At 55.6% G+C, this 22,587-nt stretch overlaps 1 protein-coding gene across 1 annotated transcript in view; it reads right to left on the bottom strand.

Annotated features, from left to right (window-relative positions):
• Positions 1–2,289: 2,289 nt before the first annotated feature.
• Positions 2,290–22,587, bottom strand: part of MAN2B2 (mannosidase alpha class 2B member 2) — a 29,173-nt gene continuing 8,875 nt past the window's right edge. Inside the window, exons 7-19 of the mRNA XM_072735173.1 lie at positions 21,097–21,295; positions 19,038–19,228; positions 17,990–18,128; positions 16,274–16,407; positions 14,203–14,477; positions 10,830–11,021; positions 10,047–10,299; positions 8,817–8,927; positions 8,545–8,737; positions 6,875–7,015; positions 4,864–4,976; positions 3,912–4,032; positions 2,290–2,483 (exon numbers count right to left, since the gene is read on the bottom strand). Of these exons, the coding sequence (XP_072591274.1) occupies positions 2,290–2,483; positions 3,912–4,032; positions 4,864–4,976; positions 6,875–7,015; positions 8,545–8,737; positions 8,817–8,927; positions 10,047–10,299; positions 10,830–11,021; positions 14,203–14,477; positions 16,274–16,407; positions 17,990–18,128; positions 19,038–19,228; positions 21,097–21,295 (2,256 nt within the window). The remainder of the gene's footprint in view (positions 2,484–3,911; positions 4,033–4,863; positions 4,977–6,874; positions 7,016–8,544; positions 8,738–8,816; positions 8,928–10,046; positions 10,300–10,829; positions 11,022–14,202; positions 14,478–16,273; positions 16,408–17,989; positions 18,129–19,037; positions 19,229–21,096; positions 21,296–22,587) is intronic.

Raw genomic sequence — 22,587 nt, 5'->3', positions numbered from 1 at the left:
TCTCTCTTCAAGTTCAACTGAAGATTCCTTGTAGAATATGTACTGTTTTTTAAGCACATTTTGTGAATTTTTTTTATCCCAGATACTATATTTTATTTTATTTTTTGAAGATTTTAGAATTAATTTATTTGAGAGAGAGAGAGAGAGAGAGAGCATGAGCAGGGTAGAGGGCCAGAGGGAGAAGCAGACTCCCCACTAGCAGGAAGCCTGACATGGGGCTTGATTCCAGGACCCCTGGATCACGAACTGAGCCAAAGGCAGATGCTCAACCAAGTAAGCCACACAGGCACCCCCCAGATACTATAATTTTAGTTCTAGATTTTCCATGTAGCTCATTTAATAGTTTGATATTATCTATATCAATTTATCATGAACATATTTTTCTTCACATTCTCAAGCATCATGACAAGAGTTGCTTTAAAAGTATTATTTAAAAAATTTTGTTCTTTATTAAGTACACTACCCCCAGTGAGGGGCCCAAACTCATGACCCCAAGACCAAGAGTCTCACACTCTACCAACTGAGCCAACCAGGCACCCCATCTGCTTTAAAATTATTATCTGAAAGTTCCAACATTTGGGATCAGCTGACTCTCTTTTCTCTGAGTTGAGTTTCTTCTCCTATCAAGTAATTTTGGTTTCTGTCCTGAATGTTGTGAGTACTAGATAGTTTGAATTCTATTCTGTTACTCCTGAGGGCATTGCCTTTTATATACATTTAACATGTAAACTCACACTGTAAGATGTCTCCCTTGCAGAGGGGAGTGGCTAGAATCTCAGTGTGGTTCTTGTACATTTGCTGGGCTATTTGGTGTTTGCCTTGTGAAGCCAGAGTTTTGGGTAAAGCTCACACACAGAATTTGGTGCTCCCATGTATGCTTTTCTCCTCATTCCTGTGCCAGTTTCCAAAAGTTGAGTCTGCTTATTTCCCAAAGCTCTGTCCACTTCATCTCTCTCTCTCTCTTTTAAAGATCTTATTTATTTACTTGAGAGAGAGAGAGAGAGAGAACGCATGAGCAGGGATTAGGGGTGTGCGGGGGAGGGGCAGAGGGAGGGGGAGAAGCAGACTATCCACTGAGCAGGGAGCCTGACCTGACTTGGAACTCCATCCCAGGACCCTGAGATCATGACCTGAGCATTGAGTGCTCTCGAATTAAATGCTGGATATTGAACCTGCCAAGTGGCAATAGACCCTTGCTGGAGGGATGGGAATGGGAAAAGGCTAAGTCACTCTATCCTGTTCCCTGTGTTGGCTTTTCCAGGGTATCTTGAAATCATTTAATGTCTTATTTGCTACCTTGTTGTCTCTGTCCCCAACAGGATGGAACACAAGGCTCCAGGGCAGGTTCTAGCAGTTTTATAGGAACTCAGGGATGGGACAGAGAGGAAGTTTGGGAGAATGGAAGGGAGATGACAGGGAGGGGAGAGGAAGAAAAGGGGAGAGAGAGGGAAGGAGAAAAGGACAGGAGGGGAAGGGATGGGGACTGCCCAGACTGAGGCACAGATCTCCTCCCGACCCTGATCCTGTGGGTAGCTCCTCCCGGCAGGCTGGCTATGTGTCACACAGGGTGTGTGTGGGAGGACACTTGCTATTACGCTTCACCAGAATTACCCAGAGGATTCTCTTCCATATAGGAGGCACCCTGGGCGTCGACATTTAGATTCAGCCCATAGAGCTGAAGGTGCTGGGAATCCCCTTCAGGCTCCAACTCCCACCCCGGGTCCCTGTCCTAGGAGAGGGTCACATGGGACCGGGTACTTGCACCATTTACAATATAGTCCATGGAGGGCCACCCAGGAGCCCTGAAGTGAGAACAGAAATACCCCGCAGATTCTGCCGCCTGGTCTCAGCACCCAGTCTGTGGGGCTCAGGACTCAGGTCAGCCTGCTCTTCCCATGACTCCTCCCCGGGTCTGGGGAAAACTTTCATCCTGAATGGACACCAGGCCCTCATGCTACCCACAGGCTCTGAAGGCCCTTGCAGTACCCACCCCTCCCACCCCATCATTAGCCACACAGTAGGCCTGCACGTAACACTGGTGACCTGGGTGAGAAGGGATGGGGCCTGTATGCGGGTGCCTTTGCTGTCATGCTGGGTATTTCACTGCCTTATGAGAGCTTTCTGAAGACTCATGCACATGCATGGGGAGTGTGAGGTGGGAGGATCACAGAGGCCAGCTCTAGTGCCCGAGGAGACTGTGTGGGTCTGTTTAATGCAATTTTTATTTAAAGCACAACAAACCCCCCAACCTGACCATTTTCTACATTAGCTTATCAGGCAGACAGCTGTTCATCCCCCATCCCTCCATGCTTTTCCATGTCCTGGATCATCTTCCTTTTTCTGGGATCCCTGGGGCCTCCCTGGGGCCACAGAGTCTGCCAGGGACTCATGGCTAAGAAAGTGGATGAAAAATGTCCGGATTTCCTTCGGGTAGATGGTGACGTTGGTGCCTTGCAGGGGTGTTGAGTGAGATCTGGAGCTGCCTGGGGGAGCAGAGGTGGTCTGTCCTTAGAGCCACCTGCTTCCCCAGGACATTTCCACCCAGCATCCCCCTCATATACCACACCTGCCTCCACTCTGTTGTGGCTCCTTCATGAAGGCCCTTGGGTGCCCCCCTCCTGCTGGGACTCCCACTGCCATGTACCCCTTGTATTCTGGCTCTCCCATGAGGGTAATAGCTAGGTGGTCCTGGCCATACATGGCCTCATTCCCAATAGGGTGTAGCACTCGGTGCCTAAAGCTTTCTCACTCAGGTCTTTGGGTGGGGCCTGCACTTTGTATTACTGGGCTCCACTAAATTCAACCTTGGCAGGGAAATTTCTTTATCCATTCATCCCATGGATCATTCCACCCATGATCCTTGGTCCATCCATGAATCCATTTGTCCTTTCACCCATTCAAAAACTCATAATTCCATAGACCCATTCATCCATCCACCTAGCAATCCATCCTTCACTCCATCATTCATCATCTAATCCTCCATCAATTATTCACCCATCCACCCATCTATCCATTCACCACCTATTCACCCATCAATCAATCCTTCTACCCATCTTTTCACACAAATACCCTTCCATATACCCGATTATCCATCTATTCATCCATGATCAATATATCATCCTCATCCATCTACACATCTACCTGTCCATTTATTTATCCATCAATTCATCCAACCATCCATTAATCCGCCATCTATCCATCATTCATCACCTCTCTACCAATCCATCTATCCATCCACCTATCATCTATCACCTATCCATCATCCATCCAATTGTCACACATCCATCCATACATTCATCCACTCATCCATCATCTTATCCATCATCCATCAACCATCTACCAATTCATCCACCCTTTCATTTATGTATTTGTCCATCCATCCATGATCCATCCATCCATCCATCTACACATGATTAAGTGTCCAGCAATGTAGATGGCACTATGTGTGTGCAGTGCACAGAGGAGATCCACAACAAACAGGAAAGAGGGGGAGAGGACAGCAGAGGAGGAATCTGATCCAGCCCTGGACTTCATAGAAGCTTGAGTAGGAGCAGGTCAGAGGAAAAGGGACAAGGGCCATGCAGGCAGAGGGAACAGCATGGGAAACACTGGGAAGCATGAGCTGCCTGTGGTCCCCAGGAACTGATGGTGTGTGTGCAGTGTGAGGCACAACATGGTAGGTGTCAGAACCCCCTGGAATGTGCTTGCCAGGTCAGGACTCAGCCAGGACAGAGGCAGGGGGTGTGGTCTTCAGACACACATGCAGGCGTGCACACACACTGACCTGTGCAGATTCAGAGGAGCTAAGGAGCCTGCTCAAGTTCCCACAGGCCATAAGGGGCAGAGCTTCTAAGCCAGGCTATGGGGTTGCTGGGATACCCAGGCAAGGCCTGAACCAGGGGCTCCCAAACCTCTGTGGTGGGGAGGCTCCTGTGTCCTCCAGCTCCAGCGGTGTAGTGTGTTCACATCCCAGGTCCCTGTCAGTGAGCGCTCCTCCACTGCCCCCACGGACCCCAGCCCCTGCAGCACAGTCTGCAGAGACAGGAGCACAGGGAGTGTGAATTACTCCGAGCCCCAGATCAGAGCAGGTAAAGCAGGAGTAGGGGGGGCAGCCTCACCCTGGGCACAACACACTTCCTCCTTAATTCTTACTGCAGATCTCCAGACAGGAACAGTGTCCCCATTTTAGAGATGAGGACACTGGCTGGGATCAGCATGCTTCCCCTGGCACTGTCCTGGAAGAGCACACTCGGGGGTGGCAGGCACGGGAGCTGCCTCCAGCATCCAAACTCCTTCTCCCTGGTATGGCTCAGCAGGCAGCCCCAGGGATGAGGCCAGGCATCCTTATCCCTCCCCTGTGCCAAGTAAGCACAGACCCAGCCTCCTGTGCAGGGAGGGAGGCAGGCGGCCCATTCTGGCCTGAAAAGGAAGGGACCTTCTGCTGTCCAGGAGATAGGGAGGTTCTGGAGAGCTTCCTGGCACTGACAGGAGAGAAAGCACAGGGTGCAAGGGCTTTTTTGCCTCTGTCTTCCCAGCTTCTGCTGCTATATCTGCTTGGGAGGCCCGTGCGGTGGGTGACCACAGGGACGAGCAGAAGCAAAGAGCCAGCACGCTGACCAAGGCCGGCAGCAGGACAATGTGACACAGGAAGGGAGCAGAGGAAGTAGAAATGCAGGAAAAATGCAGGAAGAGGGGGGCAAGGTGCCGTTGCGCCCCCACCAGCACCCACTCCAGGTTGAGCCAGAGCTCCCACAGGCATCTCTTTGCCCATGTCTTTGCCAGAGGGGATTTTCACCCTGGGCTTGTGTCCCTGCTGGGGCTTCTTAGACAGGAAGCCTGTCCCAGGGATCTGAGGGCACTTACCTGCAGATTGACCCTCACTGGCTGAGACAGGACCGGGTCCTCGCCTTCCTCATACAGGTGGTGGAGCCGCAGCAGGACACGGCGAAGGTCAGCCTTGGCCTTCCCTCGATGGCCTTCAGGACAGAAGGACCCACATTGGCCCCAAATCCTCTAGTCAGGACCCAGCACTTCCTACTCCCCACCTCCCTGGGAGGCAGCTGATCCAGTCCCTGATTAATGACAAGGAAACCAGGCTCATAGAGGTCTGGTCACTTGCCCAAAGACATAGCTGGTGGGCACCAGATGGAGGATTCCAGCCCAGGTCTGGCAGCCTCCAAGGCCTCCCCCCACACCCAGGGACTAATGCGGAGGGGTGCCTGCAAGTCTCTGCCCTCGTCTCCTGCTTTGCTCCTCTCTAGGCTCATTCTTAAGCCTCCCAGTGCTTGCTGGACTGCTCTTCCCTGCCCCCTGTGTGCTGTGGTGTGGCCCCAACCCTCCCAGGTCAAGGCACAGGGAGCAGGAGGGATGTAGCCCTTGCACAAACTTCTTTATCCCCGGGAAGGAGGAAGCAGGTGCTGAATATGGCCTCCATCAGCTGGGGACCCTGGTGGCCACAGTGACAAGGGCCATGAGCTGAGCCCACTGGACCTGTGGCACAGGGGAGAAAGGAACGAGGCTGTGTTGGGTCAGGAGAATGTGGGGCTCCTGGGTCCTATAGAACAAGGGGTTTATAAAGTCTCTTGGATGTGTTCCAGGGTGGTGTTTGTGGAATCAGCCCGAGGGTCAGGCACATTGTCTGTGTCCTGTTGGGGGTGGGGGTGGGGGTGGGGTTGAGACACGTTGATGTCCATGACCACATACCTACTTCATAAGGTGGCCCTGAGCTCGAGGACAGCAGTGGGGGTGTCTCACTGCATCCCTGAGGCTCCTCTCCCTCTGCCACTCACTCACTGCTCCCCAGGGAGGAGAGACCTTCATTCAGTGAGTCTGGGGACACCCCCAGGCCAGACCCTTCTCCTCCTATTGGGAGCCAGCTGTCTAGAGGAGACCAGTTGTCTTGTGTGTGGCCACACACAGAAGGGGGAAGGGAATGCTCCTCCTTGTAGGAGAGGCTGCTGGTCCAGGGTCCTCTATGACAAGAGGGGGTCCTGATGATGGGGTTCAGTGTTATAAAGCTACTTGGCTGCAGACATGTGCCAGGGTCCCAGAGATCCACTGGATCAGATGGTGTTATCTGGCCTGTTGCCTCTTCCTTCCTTCCCTCCTTCTTAATATGAAGGTTCCTACTGAGCCATCTTTGGTGCCTGCCAGGCCCTGGTGGGGCTCTGGGGACAAGAGGGTGCCTGCGGGGCAGCCAGCCCTGCCTGTGAGCTGCTCACAGTGCCAAGGGGAAGATAAGGTGCAGCTGGAGCTTTGGCAACAGGATGGGTCAGTTCATGGCAGGTGTCATCTCCATCAGGCCGGGCTGGGGGCTTATTGTGAACATTAATGTCACTGGCTGGTGACTTGGCGGCTTCCCTGTCTAGTCTGAGAACTCTGTGAGTCCAGGGTCCTTGCCTACCATCGTCTCTGCTGATTACCCACTGCCTGGCACAGGAGACATTTGTTCAGGGAATGAATGGAAGCCCCGGATAGTCAGGCTTCCTGAGTTCAGAGGACGAGTGGGACTCAGTTGTTCCGGGCTCCAGGAGGAGTCCCTGAGGAAGCAGACTCCACGGCAGGCTGAGCATCCGGCAAAGGTGGACGATGGTTGGGGTTTGGTGGTGGGGATAGAAGGGATCCTCAGAGACTGGGTGTGGACAGGTCCTCCTCTGGGGCCCTGCTGACTGGGTGTCCTGCCTACTGAGGGACCCTGGTCCCCCCACTGCCTCTCTGTGGTTCTGGGTCTCCCCATTGGGCAGATAAGGGGAACAGGGGACCATGCAGAGCCAGGACAGCTCTGAGAGGAGCCCACTTTGTCTGGTGATGGGCGTGGGGCCAGGTTGACATGGGGAGGGAGGAGTGACTCTGGTTCCCTGGACACCCGGCTCACGTTTCTGGAGATCCTGCAGGTGCTCCGTGTGGTTGGAGCTGTAGTTCCAGCCCGGGATGCTCAGGATCTGCAGGTGCAGACTTGGGGGCAGGGTCACGGCTTCTTGCTGCCTCGGGGGGCCTGGAACAAGCTGGGCAGACTCTGCAGGGCAGACACACAGAGCCAGGACGAGGATTGGGCCCCGCGCCTCCTCCTGGCACCAGGAGCTGTGCACACTCTGGCCCCCATTCCGGGCGATCCGGCTCCTGCCAACGCGTGCCCTGAGGGAGGACAGCCTGAAGCCCCTGCTGGTCCAAGGGCCTCGGGCACCCCCGTCTAGCCTTTGCCCACGGACATCCTTCCACCTGAATGCCTTCCCTCCCACACGTCCAGGGGCCCACACCACAGAGTCTAAGAGTTGGAAGGATCCTGAATCTCTAGTCCAGCTGTTTCCAAGTACAGATGGGGAGACGACCGCCCAGAGAGGTGATGTGGTTTGTTCTAGATCACAGGGCAGGTTCACACAGAGCCTCGGTTTCAATTCAAGGTCTAGGATGCCAGCTCCTCCCTTGTTTTGTCATCCTTGGTCCCCTGCTCAGAAGCACCCAAGGTCCTCCTTCCAGGAGAGGACCTGTCCTTTGCTCAGTCCCACTGCCTCTGCTCCCTGAAGCCTGGATCTGTATGAGCATGGCCCCCCAGCCCATAGCTCAGGAGAAATCCTGCAGGAGAGGCCTGGCCCTTGCCCATCCTCAGGGTGCAGCACACAGCAGGCACTCAGCCCGGGTTTTGTGCACGTGTGAGCAGCAGCCTGCCCGCTTCTACAGCCCTGGGAGGGTCCTGCTCTAACACTGAAACAAGGATAAATCATAACCACATTCTCTTCCAAACCTCTCAAGTGAGTAGAAAGGAACAGTTCAAGGATTAAGGGAAGGATACGAACTGTATCTAAATGATTCATTCTTTAAAAGCTGCTGCAGAGAACCATATTTACACATGATCATTACTTATTGTTTCTCATCTTCAATTATTTCTGTAAAGACATAGGCTGTTTTAAATCTGAAGAAGTCTGACCGAGGGACGCCTGGGTGGCTCAGTAGTTGAACATCTGCCTTTGGATCGGGGCATGAATCCCAGTGTCCTGGTTATAAGTTCCACATTAGGGTCCCCGCAGGGAGCCTGCTTCTCCTTCTGCCTATGTCTCTGCCTTTCTCTATGTGTCTATCATGAATAAATAAAGAAAGTCTTAAAAAAAAACAACGAATTTTGAGTGGAGGCAATGCATGAATTTTGCACATCAGACCATGAACTTGAACTAACCTTGCCTGGTGACAGCACACCCAGAAATCAAATAAAACAAGTCTTTTAATGTTCATCTACTAGGGGTGAAGCCATCTAGCCATACATGTCATATTATGGAAGATAAAGAGTCCTCAGAGCAGAAAGTGAGGGATACTCAGGGAGAGGATACAAAGAGGAATCTGTGTGATTCTCAGAAGTGCTCGCTACTCCATGTATAAGCTTGGGTGAAGCCTGAAAGTATTTGCACACACTTTGCCCACACATTAAACGAGGGCTTGGATCAGAGACCCCTGAGCTCCTTTCTGATCAAAGTTTCCAGATCATGGTGGCCCACACGGTCCCCAGGTCCATCCCAGCCAGGGGGGCTCATTCTGGGGTGAACACTCTCTTACCATTCAGCTCTCTTAATAGCACTACGGGTGGGTGCTGCAGCGCTAGCCCACACCTCTGACGCAGGCTGGTGGTGAGAGACTGGGGTCCCAGCAGGAGCCAGAGCACAGGGTAGACCGTGGAGGTGTCATTCAGGGTGAGATCATAATCCAGAGCCCAATCAAAATTGTTCCAAAGCCGGCGATGGAGCATGACCTGCAGGGAAGAGCTGTCTGACCGGCCCCGCCGCCCACCTGCTCCCACCCCTGGGTGACCAGCAGGGCTCACTTCCTACCTCCACCTGCCCGTTCCCTTGGCTGGACACGCCGTGTGCCTGCTTGGACAGCAGCACCAGCCTGCTTCTGCCGTCCTCAATGAAGGCGGACTGAGCCATGGGGTAGTAATTCTGTGGGCACAAACACTGCCAGGTTGGCGGTCGGGGCAGAGGACAGGAAGGCCTCTCTGTCCGGGTCCCCCTCTGGCCACCCCACACCCTCCACCCCACGCACAGAGCACCAGCTCAGGGTGGAGAAGGGAGACAGAGGTTAGAGGCTCTGACGTTGGACACCAACAGACTGTCACTCCAATCCAGCTCCACTGCTTCTGACCATATGAGCTGGGGACTAAGCTCGGTTTCCCCACCAGTACAAAGGGCCCAAAGACACACTGTGCACAGTTCTGCAGGAGTGAGGAGGGGGTGTGTGGGGTCCAGCCTGATAGGGGAGCTAGGTGGAGAGTTGCTCCAGAGAGAAAGGGCCATGTGTGTTCTGGGAGAGCGGCCCCTGTCCCCAGGCTCTGTGCTCTGCTGGAGCCAGATGTCCCGGGTGGACCCATGGGAACTGTCAGCAGCCCCTGCACAGCAGGTGAGGGCTAGCAGGTAGGGACGAAGGGACCTGAGCTCACAAGCAGAGCAGGGTGGGGATACATGCCTCTGGGTCCCCTCAGGAGGAAAAAGAATTGATTACTGAGGGCACAGGAGGCCCCCAGCGGGGGCTTCACCTGGATTGTCCCCCCTGACCCTCACAGCCCTGGGTTTGTTCCCTTTCTCGGGTCTGCAGGGAGCCATAGGGCAGCCGGCCCACGTGCCCAGGATCACAGGGCCGGAGGCCTCGGACGTGGGAGCCCATCTGGCTTCGGGCCATGCTCAGGGCTTGGAAGAAGCTACTGGGGAAAGTCTCTGCAGCAGCACCTGGCATGGGTCAGGCACACTCAACCTGAATCTCAGGACACCCCACACGAGGTGCTCATCTTCCACAAGAGGAAACCGAGGCACAGACAGGGACAGGGACAGTCCAGTGCATGTGGTGGCCCCGGATTTCAGACACTGCAGGTGGCCCAGCCTGGGCCTCACTCCTAACGGCACAGGTGGGCAAGGGGGCTCTGCTGGAGTTTTGTCCAGAGGCCTCCGCTGCTCCATGGTGAAGCTGCAATGGGCCTCCTCCTCCTGTCTTCTGGAAAAGCACCATCAGGGAACCCCACCCCCGCGCTCCGGGACCACAGAGCAAACAGGCATCCTAAAGCATACCCGGGCGATGCCATTGCTTGAGTATTTCTGGAAGACTCTCCGCTGCATCTGGTAGCCGTTGTTGTCTGAGTGGAGGACCTGCTGGTTGTGGAGACTGGTGCTGGTCCTCAGGATGGCCTCGCGGTTCAGCTCCAAGGGGCCCACCCGGTACTCCTGCTCCATGCGCCAGCACAGCAGCTCCGCTCCCTGGGCCAGGGGCAAGTGGGCGAGCCGGGAGTAGATGGCATATGTGTGATTCCTGTCCCCCACCTTCCTGGTGCAGAATAGGGAATGGGTGGCTCGGGCTCTGGGTTCCTTTTTTTTTTTTTCTGGGTTCCTTTTATATGCCCCTCCCTCCCCTCACTCTCTCTCCCTTCTCCTTCACTCCTTCCCTCCCTCCCTCCCTCCTTTCTTCCCTCATCCAGGGCAGGGGGGCAGGGGGCAGGGAGCATTCCTCATCAACATAATGGGAAGAACCTGGTCCCCTGATGATGTGGAGCTGGGATAACTGTGGAGCTGGGTGCCTCACCCAGATGGCTTAGGTGTGTGCTCTCATGAAAACATAAGAGTCCCCTCATTGTCCCTGTGGGTTCCTGTCCCAGCTCTGAACCTGGACACCCCCTATGAGGTTCAGCACGTGCGATGGAGCCAGGATGCCCTAGGCCAGAGCAATCACGTCTTTCTCAAGCTCCCATCCAGAAGGACCATGTGCCAAGCACGGGCCCAGGAGCAGGGATCCGGCACAAACATGGACCCTCGTTCCCTTCCACACCTGCTGGCAAGCACCAAGGAGCCTGAGCCCACCTGTAGAAGTATTGCCGGATCTCAGTCATGAGCTTTCCCGCCACAATCTGCATTCCCACACTGTTCCATGGGCGCTTTGCAGAGTTGATGGGCATAAACACAAAATTATCAGATACAAAACCATATTTCAAATCAGCATTGGCATGGTATTCCATGAACTCCTGGGTCACCTGCACTGTGCGGTTACTCCCTCTGCAGAGACAAGAAATGGGACACAGCAGTATCTTCGTGCACACATGTCCCAAGCATCGTCCTCTCATCTGGAAGCCGGTAAGAAGCCCTCTATGCAGACACCAAGCTCCACCTGAAGTGAAGAAAAGTGATCTCTGCAGAGCTCAGTGACAGTCAGGAGGCCACTCGGTGACACCTGTGCACTTGCCTCAGATAAAGTCCCTGGGTCTCGCCCCTCCCCTGAGCCAAAACTGCCTTAGATCTTTCCATGTGCCAGTTGGGATCCCAAAACGGGAGCTGGACAGAGACCTCACCCTAGGCCCCTGAGAGCCTACAAGAAGCAGTCACGCTATCCCAGAGGAATCATCCCAGGGAATGGTGCCTGCTTATCAGGCTGCCTCCAGGGCCACCCTATACCTTTCAGAGGTACCCCAAGGAGGACCCACAAAGACTTTGTCATGCTGACCCCAAGGTGTCCAGATGTCAGGAACCAGCACTGTCACTCATTTCACCTTCTCCTGACTCTCGAGAGCAGGGAATATTAGCCCGTTTTGCTACCGAGTCACCTAAGACTGGGGCCCTGACATCACTGGCATAGGATCACATGTCTGGGAAATGCTCAGGCCAGGACTCAGGTTCTGACTCAACTGTATATTCTCGCTCCTTCTATTCTGTTCCAATGTTTTGCTTGGGTCGGAGGAGCGGGGAGGAGTGGGTGGGAACTCAGAGCCTTGTAGACCTGTGTATGGTGTACATCTCTGTGTGGTCTAAGTCGAGGCACAGCCACGTACCCAGGATTAGGCATGGCCCTGCAGCCACAGAACATGGAGAAGTGTCACTTCCTCAGCCATTTTTGGGTTTTCTGTGCTAATTTTGGGGGGATGGACAGGGAAGGCAGGGGAGTCATCCGTGAAGGGCCCCTGTAGTCCCTCTGGAGTGGCTAGAAAAAAATCCTTCTCATGAGTCAGGCCCCCAAGGCTTTTCCCTCTGGCTGCAGGCTGCCCCCTTCTCCTCATCAGATCCCCCAGGCGTCATCAGCCAGAGACTGGATGGGCAAAATGTGCTCCATCTGTCGTGGGAATAACACTCAGCCCAAGGAGGGCTGAGTCCCTCATGCACCTGACAGCATGGATAGGGAGATTGAACACAAGATTCTAGGGAAGGAAGCCAACCCCAAAGGGCCAACTGGAGTTGATCCCAAGGTATGAAATGTCCAATTTAGACACATCCAGACAGAGAAGGGTGAGAAGGGCCATGACTATGGTGATGCTAATGGCCTGTGAGTGTCCTGATACCATAGATGGGGACCATTTCTATGGCTGAAGTGCATGGTCAGTGAATTATATCCACAGTGCTGTCATGTAAGAAGAGAAGCTCAACCTCAACACAACCTGGCCTGGGGTGGTCTGTACATGGTGGCCTCCCATTCGGTCCTCTGCACAGGAGACTGCCTCCGTGGAATTAGCTGTCCCCTCGTCTGTGCCCGTGGATGCTCTGGCCCTTCCAGTCCTCAGGCCCAGCTCCAGATGCCTCCTGCCCACCAAGCGTCCTCTGTGCCTCCTACTCTCCATTCCCACAGCTCCTTTTCTCTGTGACCAGGGTTCAGGTGCTGAGCTAGCAGTTTACCCTGGAGGGGATTTCAGAGTCTTATGAGAAATACCCAGTCCTCACTCCAGCCAAAGGTAATAGAGACACTTGGGGGCCAGGTGGATGGTCGGCAACCATGAGCTGTACACCCAGAAATGTTGGGTGGGGGATGTGGCTGAGGATGAGGCCTCCCTTGGGTGCACACAGGGAATGTGAGGTGGGGCTGGTCCAGCAAGCACTGTCTAGCTGGGGGGCGAGGCCTGACTCAGAAGCATCCCAAGGCCAGCCTGGGGACTCTGCCCTCCACGTCCTGACCAGGGAGGCTCAGAAGTTGTCTGGCCCTCCCCCGGTTCCAGGTGCTCCCCACACCCCCTATGCTGGCCAGTGGGCCCTCCTCCTACCTGCCACATCCTCTCTCAAGAGGATCTTTGGAGTGATGAGGACAGAGCTGTGATGGGCCCCACTGTAGGGGACTTTCTCATGCTCTGTGGCTGCAGAGCTGTGGACAGCTGCCTTCAGGCTGAGCTCCAGGGGCCATTCACCTCACACCTATGCTCCCCCTTCCCTTCTCTTTCCTTCCCCTCACTTTCTGCCAGCTACTCTTCCCAGACTTCCTGCTCCTCCTCCACTTCCAATCCTGTTTGGATGTCACATTGAGAAACATAATTGGCTGTTCTGGCAGAGGCAGTTGGGGAGGCATGACAACTATCTGGGATGTGGCCTGATGATGGAAAGGGCTGGCCCCAAACACTTGAGAGTCCTTTTCTTGGGGTGACCTGCCTTCTCTGCTGTCAAAATAGTTGCTAAATGCATGGATATGTAATGCATGTATAGATGGGTGGAGATGGACAGATAAGCAGATACATAGATAGATTAAGTGGTTAGTGGATAGATGTAGGGGTGAATGAGTGGTAAGTAGGTGGATATATGGATGGGTGGAAAAGTTGATGAGTGGATGGATGACCAGTGTGTGGTTAGGTATGTGGGTGGGTAGATATATGGTGGATGGAAGGGTAGTGAATGGATGGGTGCATAGTTGAGTGAGTAGATGGATTGTTGAATGTGTGATTGGATAAATATATAGAAAACTGAGAGTACGGTGGATTGTTGGAAGGAGTGTGATTGGATAAATATATAGAAAACTGAGAGTACGGTGGATTGTTGGAAGGAGGGTGGTGGGATGGATGGGTGGATGTATGTATGGATGAATGATGGATGGATGGATGAGAGGGTGTCTGGAAGGGGAGGATGGGTGGGTGGATGGGTTGTTTTGTGTGTGGCTATAAAGACGGTTGTGGGGATGAGAAGATAGATGGGTGATTGGGCCACTGGTAAATGCATGAACAAAAAGTTAGTGGATGGATGGATGGATGGATGGATGGACAGAAAGGTGGGTAGATGTGGATCAACAGCCCTGATATGGTCAGATTCAAGAAGGGCTCTATTGTACTTGTCTAGTCTCAGAACTGCAGAAATAGAGGGTAACAGAGGGAGGGCCTTCACCACCTTCTGATGATTTCCCCTAGCAGATGAGGACACTGAGACAGGTGGGGAAATGACGTGCCCAGGTCTCAGTGCTCGTCTCTGCCTCAGAGCCACCATGGCTGCGCCTCACCTCTCCCAGATGCTGTGCAGTAGGTTAGTGTCCCGGTCCAGGAACACAGTATAACAGTCATTCTCCACACGAATCAGGTGCCTGTCCCTTGGACCAGCAGGTGTCTTTTTCTTGCGGCCAAAGTTGGAGGTTCTGGCCAGACTGGCACCCAATTGGTTTGTCTCCTCCTGGGTCCCCTCTGTGCTCCTGATGCTGTAGTATCGGTAACTGAGCCCTGGGATTGTGGTCAGCACATGCAGGTCATATGCAGATTGTGTCTTCTTTGATTCCTGGATCTGCAGGCCAGAAGGATAGGGCAATGTGGTTGGTTTCAGGCCTGGAAGACCTTCAGCGTCCTCAGTAACCTGTGACTTGCACACCTCCCAGTCGAGGCGCTCACTGCTCACGGGCAGCAGGGTCTTTGCATCATTGGACTGTGCTGAGTTCCCTCTAGGCATCCTCCCTGCTCAACAGGACCCTCCCCATCCCCATCTCCCTCCCTGGCCCTTCACTCCTCAGGGTCCAGCATCAGCAGTGCCCTCCTTTCTCAGCACCCTGTTTTCTGCCTCTGAGCCTTTGCTCATGATGTGCCCTCTCCCTGGAGGGTCGGCTCTCTGAGGGGACCCTGATTTCACATCCTCCAACTTTCCCAAGGGGGTGTTTCCCTGTTCCCCTCCTGGCCTTCCCATTCCCCTTGTCACCTGAACTGGGAGGGTTGGAGGAGGACACAGGGTACACTCAGCGGAACCCCTCACTCTCTAGGGGAAACACGCAGCATCCCAGTCCCTGGGGGTAGCTTTGGGGTCTCCATTAGTCACCCCAGGATGTCTGCACACAGCGTCCCACCCAGGCCTTGTGGGACATTCAGCAGACACCCCGTACCTGCCCCCATCCTGCTCTGGAGGACTTCCTCTCAGAGCCACCACCATCTGTCACATTCCATACCATCTTATTTGTTTCCTGTTGTCACCCAGGGTGAGAATATGAGTCCTCCGCAGGCAGGGACTTCATATGCCTGGTTATTAAGGAAACCTGGCCCCTAGGGCAGGCCTGACACAAAGCAAGTCTCCAGAAATGTTTGCTAAGAGCATTTATCTGCATGCTGTTGCATGTGGGGGAAGAAGGGGGTGCTAGGAATTGGGTCTGTGAGAGCAAGCCTGTCCCATCTCCCTGCCCACGTCACATGAACTCCTCCTTCTGCGTCAAGCAAAGCCAGCTGCCCTGGCTCCCCAGGTCATCACTCCATACCACACGTGTCCTTTAAGTGTTGCAACAGCCTCCCCACAGTGGCACTGCCGTCCTGAGGATGAGCACCCAGCCCTGGCAGGAGCAGAATGTGCCCTCGGGAGTGTCTGCTAAATGGCTGAGGTCAGCAGCTCCTGCCCCTCTGCAGGGAAACACTGGCATTGGGGGACAGGCAGGTCCCTGGGGCCCTGCTGGCTCCTGGCTGTGGAAGGACATGAGAACAGATCACAGGCATGCTGGCATCTGGGTGCGCACACCTTCAGGCAGGCCAGTCTGAAACATCAGCACCTCCACCAAGTGCCCCAGGAAGCCCCCTGAGGGTCTTTCCCACACAAAGTGGAAGTTGGCATTCAGAATATAAAGATGCCTCATGGCGGGGAGTGGGGTGGGGAGAAGAGCCTCCCAAACAGTGCAAATGACCCAGGAGAACCTCCTGGGAAGGGACAGTGGGGCCCTTCTGGCCACTTCAGAGGCCCATAGCCTAGTGCCACCCTCCTGGTGGATCCCATGGAACCTCACTGAACAGGGTCCCCATGGGGATGTCCTCCAAGGGAGCACCCATTGTCACATGTTCACTTAAACTGTTCCCATTTCTAGGGATCTCTGGGTGGTGCAGCGGTTTGGCGCCTGCCTTTGGCCCAGGGCGCGATCCTGGAGACCTGGGATCGAGTCCCACGTCGGGCTCCCGGTGCATGGAGCCTGCTTCTCCCTCTGCCTGTGTCTCTGCCTCTCTCTCTCTGTGTGTGACTATCATAAAAAACAAAACTGTTCCCATTTCTGGACGCACCCTCAGAGAGCAAGTGTCAGCAACAGCAATTGTGCCACATGCAGGAAGTCATACCCATACCTGTGCAGCCACTTGCTGGCCTGACTCATCTGTGACGCTGACCCTGGAGAAGCCCACAGGCAGGGTAACAATGGTGGTGACCGTCCAGGCCAGGGGGTTGTAGACCACGGCAGAGTGTCCCACAGGTTCCTGGTCTGCACACAGAGAACTGAGTTTATCTGCTGCCATTGGACTCACCCAACATACCTGGGTACCCCTGGCTACATGGGAAACTGGAAGCAGGAGAGACACATCCCAGTATAGCTGCCAGGGTAACTGAGGACAGGGACTAGTGGGCTAGTCACTGCTACACCCCGGGGCCCCATACTCTGTTCAGTGCTCTGTTCCCGGTCCCCAGGCAGAGAGGCTGGAAGGGAAGACACAGTGTCCCTCTGACAGAGAGGGTCCCCATGCTCCTCATACATCACCCCTGACAGCCCCACTGGACTGAACAGGCCCGGAGATGTACAGTCACCTGGCCTGCTACTGAAGTGTGGCTGCCAAGCTTTGAGTGCTTGGCCTCGGGATGGACGGGAGAATTTTTGGGAGGCTGGAGGGTCCAGTCCAATCGCCTAGCCCAACGTGTGAGCCCCAGCGATGTGCACCTGGGCTCCCTCTCTGTTCCATCCTTTATTTACTCAGTGAGGTAAACTCTGGCCATGTCTGATGATTCCTGAACACATCACACACTTCCAGGCCCGAGCCCCTGCCCAGGCTGTCCCCATGGCTGGGACACCTCTCCTGACCTCCCTCTGCTCACTGCTTGGGCAACCGCCCAGGTGAGGTCACGGGAATGGCCGGTCCCACCTGGCAGGGAAATCCGACCCCAGGTTCCAGCTCTGTTGCAAAGGTCTGTACCAGCCACCCCAGGATCTGTCGGCTGGGACCCTGTGTGCTGCAACCTGGTCCCCGTGGGCCTTCCTCAGTTAGAGAATCCAATGGCATTGCACACAGACTCAGAGGGGAGGGAAACGCCGGCCAAGGGAGCAGCGAGGGCCGATGTGAGGGGTGCCCCATGACAGAGTGCATGCTGGGCTGGGGAGCAGGGAAGGCTCAGCAGGCCTTGTGCATGTCACATTCAGGCACTGGGAGAGACACCACGGTGTCCTGGTGCCTGGGCCTTTCAAGGGGGAGGTTCTCAAACCTCCTCAGGCCCAAACTGGCATGACCAGTTATCTGTACATGTGGAACCCTCACCATCAACGAGGCTGGACATCAGCACTCAAACTGCACTGAGGAGGGAGTTGGGGGACCCAGGCTAGGCTCAGATCCCCCAGGACACCTGCATGCTCTGTAACCCTGCAGCACGGGGCCACGGTTTCAAGCCCTGCTCTGCTCCTTCCTGGCTGAGTGACCCTGGACAGGTCCATAGCCTCTGGCTCTGCTGTGTCCTCAGCTGCACAGTGAGGATAACAGCCCCGAGCTTACAGACCCTCCCGGCATTCAGTAACCACTGCGTGCAGAGCGCTGAGCAAATGTGAAGTTGAGGTGGCCGCTAGGCCTTACTCTCATGGCAACGTCACCCTTCTTCCCACACACACAGGACACACAGGCTCTGAGCAGCCAAGCACTTGCCAAGCTCAGGCCAAGGTCAGGGTTGCACAGGGATATGTGGTGGCAGGGTCTGAGGCTCCGGTTGTTCAGATCCTCTCCCTGACCCCAGGCTCTGTGCTCAGAAATGGTCAGAGCCGCCCCCCACCACTGACCTGCAGGCCACCGTACATGGGCCTCGCTTACCCGAGTGGGCTGGGGTCCTGTCACGGACGATGGAGGCCATCAGTTCCCGCACACCCTGCATCCCTGAGCTCAGATTCTCCTGGTACATGTCTCTCACCTTGGGGCTCTGGGTCCCAGTGATGGCATCATGGTGCTGGACCTGTGTCCCGACAGGATTGGGGGAAACATGGGATCTGGCCTGCCTCTGCACACCACCTACCCGGGTACCTCCTAGGTGCTGGCTCTCCTTCCCGCTCCCCAGGGGCTTGTGGAGACCCACTGAGTCCCCTAGCTCAGGAAGAGAGGAGACTTCTGTCAGGGACCTGCCCCTGCTTCACCTCCACTGTCCAGCCTCCCGGGAAGTGCCACTGGGATGCTCCGGGCACCCTCTGTTCTCTGCGCCAGAGTGGGACTGGGATTAGCTTTCCGGCCTGAGGGAACCTGAGGCTCTACCAGTGAAGCCTCTTGTCCAGTCCCCTCTGAAGGACTCTAAGGTCTACCCATTTCGCCCCAGTGACACATCTGCCAGTGACTCCCTCAGGTGAGCTTGCCAATGTCACGTCCAGTATGACCCTTTCTGGCTGGGTATGACAAGTCACAGGATTTCTCAGATCTCACTTTTCCTATCTGTACAGTGGGAACAAGTGGAGACAGAAGATCGGAACCACTTGCTATGGGGCAGCCACCGTGCCCAGCACCTTATGTACATTATCCCATTTGGTAGCCTCGCCACCCTGGGGTGGGCGTGAATTTCTCATTGTCCAGGGAGGGAATCATGCTCAGAGAGGGCAGTCCTGAGCCTGAAGCCACCGGCAGAGGAGGACTGAATCCACACAGGACACTAACGCTTCTCCCGTCTGCCCTTTACCCTCTGCCCTTTGGCTCTAAAGCCTACTGAACCCACCAGCTGAGCATTGTCAGGACGTGATTCTAGCCTTGGTCCAGTGTCCACACACACCCACCACCTCAGTGTTCTTCTCTGGAAAGCGACCTCTAGCAACCAGGGGCTGGGGAAGTGCACTACACAGGAGGTTTCAACCTGACATCATGCTGAGAGGTGTGACATTACCTCAGAGACTGCCCAGCGGAGCCTCTGGAGCTGCTTCAGGGCCCAGGCCGGGTCCAGGTGCTGGTGGGGGGCAGGCCACATGTAGCGTGTGAACATGGACTCCCCGGCATACAACAGAGCACTGGCTTGCCTCGCCAGTGCCTTGAGCCCACTGCGGGAGGCGTAGAAGCCCGTCCAGGCCTGAAATGGATCTGGAGAGAAGAGCTGGCAGTTGGCATGAGTCTCCCTGGCATGGGGGCTTCCAGACCCCAAGCCCAGTAAAGCTGGGGAAACTGGAGCCTGGGGTCTGGCTCTGCTTGGGTCACCTCTAGAGGCAGCCAGAGACTCCTGTCCAGCCAGGCCAGGAATGGCCCGCGGATCCCTGTTGTGGGGGCTGGGGCAGGTGGGAGGATCAGGCTGGGCTGGGCCAGGCCTGGGATGGGGGACCAGACAGTCCAGGGAGGACCTGGGAATTTGAAGAGCCTGTGAGCCAAGGGTGTGGGAGACCTCTGAGGAGTGCAGGGGGAAGTGGGAGCCCAGCAGGCAGCACCAGCTGGCACGTGCCCTGAGTGCTGGCAGAGGCCTTTGCCTGTGACTCAGGGAAGCCTGCAATCAGTGGGGTTCCACTGGCAGCCCAGGGAGCTGGAATGGGGGAGAACTGAGGGATCCCCTAGCTGCTGTGCTGACCTGCACCCAGATGATGACGCCTGTTCGAGGCTCTGGTGAAAGGAGGGGGTGCGAGGTGCCTCCCCAGGCCCTGGCTGGGTCTCACAAGCTGCTTGACTCTTCCCACTGTTCTCGCCCCCTGCCTCCTCCCAGGCTGGCCTGTGTCCCCATTACCTGACTTTCCCCACACGGCCTGAGGACACCAGGAAGGGTAGCCCCACGGGCCCAGGGAAAGGCCACAGGCCATGGGGTCAGGTGGACGTGCTGTCCACAGCCCCTCCAGCAGGCTGAGTGTCCTGGCCAGGCAGGGGCTCTCCACAGCCTCAGCTCTAAGGCCCCCGTGACCCAGAGCAGGGCCCAGGGCTCACCGCACCTGTCCAGTCTCCACATAAACACTGTCTCTGCTGGGGGGTTACAACAAGTCACGCCCATTCAGGACAGAACACCTGCTGGACATCGCCCTGTCTGGACCTACCTGGACAGTACCCCTACCTGGATCGTAACCATGCCCAGAGGCACGTGGTCCTGGAACTGCACCTGTAACCAGCCCACATCAATTTGCCCCTCCCACCGCCACCCTAGCCAAGCTCACACCCTTGTAGTCCTCACACAGGATGGTAGCCAAGGCCCTGTGGATGTGGCCTTCATCTCAGTTGTCAGCCTGTCTACCTCAGGGTAGCCACGCCCACCCTGACGGTAATCCCGCCCACTTGCACGTGTCTCCTCTGTCTGGAATCCACTCCCAGGTCTCTGTAGTATCCCTTCGCACCTCACCTGTAACAGCCCTTCAGTTCAACATATCCAATTTCACCTGGACTGTACCCATCCCCTCCATCACTGTGGCCCATCCCATCTCCACTGTAGCTGCTTTGTCTTGAGTGAGCCACATCCACATGACGAATCCCATGGCACCCTGTCTTTATCCCTAGGTCACCCTTGTGTCCCTCCCATCTCCCTGACAGCCCCGCCCACATCATGGCCTGTCACCCCACCCACTGAGAGTAGCCTCGCCCACTCCCCTGTGACCGGGCCCACACTCATGGGCCCGCTTCGCTTTGCCTGTCACCCCGCCCACAGCTAGAAACCTCCCTCCTCTAGTGCAACCTTGGGCACATCCCTGTAGCCTCTTTCCCTGGCGGGATTTTCTGGACGGCCACCAATGCTGGTCAGACAGAAAAAGGCCTGACAGCCTTGCAGCTCCCCCTGGTCGCCGCACAGAGAGAGGTGGGGGCCCAGGGGCTGGAGCAGCCGTCCTGTTGGGCGGGTCAGGGCAGCGCCCCGCCCCCGGGAGGCAGCTCCCGCGTGGGGCTCCTTGGGGCATCTCCTGGAAGGGAAGGGAATGAGGGCAGGGAAGCAGGAAGCCTCCCAGGCGTCCCGGGAATGTCCTGCCGTCCTAGGATGCCCGGGCTCCTACCGGAGGAATAGGGCAGGAAGTCCCCGTGGGTGTGGACGCGCCACGAGACGTTGTGAGCCTGCACCGCCGCGAAGTAGTCGGCCAGCGTGGCGTACTCCACGGAGATGCCGAGCTTGGGCGAGTTACTGTTGATGAAGTCCAGCAGCGGGTCCATGTTGGAGAACTGCAGCGACGCGTTGAAGAACTGCTTGTCACAGCCCTGCAGGCCGGGCCACAGTGCGACCCCTGTGATTGCCGGGCTGAGCCCAGTCCAGGCAGAGCGGCCCCCCTCGGCCATCCAGGGCCCTCCGCTCTGCCTGGGAGAGGCCCCATCAGCTCCCGAGTGCATCCCTGTGTCCCTTTCCTTCCTGGGAGCCTCTCTCCCTCCCTCCCTCCCTCTGTCCCTCATTCCTTCCCCCATCCCTCCTACTTTCTTCCTCCTTTTTCCCTCTTTCCTTCCTTCCTTCTTCCTTTCCTCCTTTTTTCTTCCTTCCTTCCCTCCTTTCTTCTTTCCTTCCTTTCTTCCTTCCTTTCTGCTTACTGTTCTCACTAAAATCTTGTTAGGTTTTACATCATGCTCTACATTACACCTCCAACACATGTTTCTCATATAACTGAAGTCTGTACCTTTGACCCTCCCTCACCCCTCAAGTCTGGGAACTAAAAAACTCATCTCTTTTCTCTACATCTGATGCTTTTAGAACCACATTAAATGAGGTTGTGCAGGGTTGGAATTCTCTTTCTGACTTACTTTACTCTGTGGGCCTTTCTTAAAGACCAGCAGTATGACTCTTCATCAATATCATGAACAATAATAATATGAAAATTAGGAATGCCAGGGATAACAGCCATCACCCACATTTACTGACCCTCTGTGCACTTTCCCATAGGCACTCAAGACATAAGAAGACAGAGTAGGGAGTGCCCAGCCAGGGTGTGAGCACAAATCCCCATCTTAGTTGCCCTGCTAAGTAGCTGTGCGGCCTCAGGACGATCCCTTGACTTCTCTGGTTCTCAGGTCTCTCATTGTCAAAATGGGATACCAGCAGTGTCTGCCTCCTAGGCCCATGGGCAGACTAAGAGGATGAGACAAATGCATCACATAGAAGGTGCCTTGTGCCCTGGGGAGGCTAGTGAGGGTTAGATCTGAATGTAATGTTGAGGAGGAAGCCAAAGAGGAAGAGGAGAAGGGAGTTTCTGACACTCGGACACTGACACTGGGCATGCCTCCCCTCAGTCTCAGCCTGTGAGTCAGGAACTGTCATGATCCTCACGTTAGAGATGAGGAAAGTGAGACCCAAAGGGGTTGAGGCACACAGGGTCTGAGCAGGGGTTCAGGATTCCTACCCCAGCCTCATGTCCCAACACTGAGATGGGAAGAGGAGGATCGAGGATCCAGGTGGAACTGGGGGCTGGCAGGGGCCAGGGCTGTATTTCAGGTGGGAGAGGCTTAGGGAGTCCAGGGTGGTGGCAGGAGCTGGTGGAAGGGGTGAGGCCTTGTGGTGTGCAGGG

Source organism: Vulpes vulpes, chromosome 14 (genome assembly GCF_048418805.1).
Source record: "Vulpes vulpes isolate BD-2025 chromosome 14, VulVul3, whole genome shotgun sequence".
Lineage (NCBI taxonomy): Eukaryota > Metazoa > Chordata > Mammalia > Carnivora > Canidae > Vulpes > Vulpes vulpes.
Note: the sequence above shows the minus strand (reverse complement) of the source record. Positions and strands in the feature narration are given on the sequence as shown.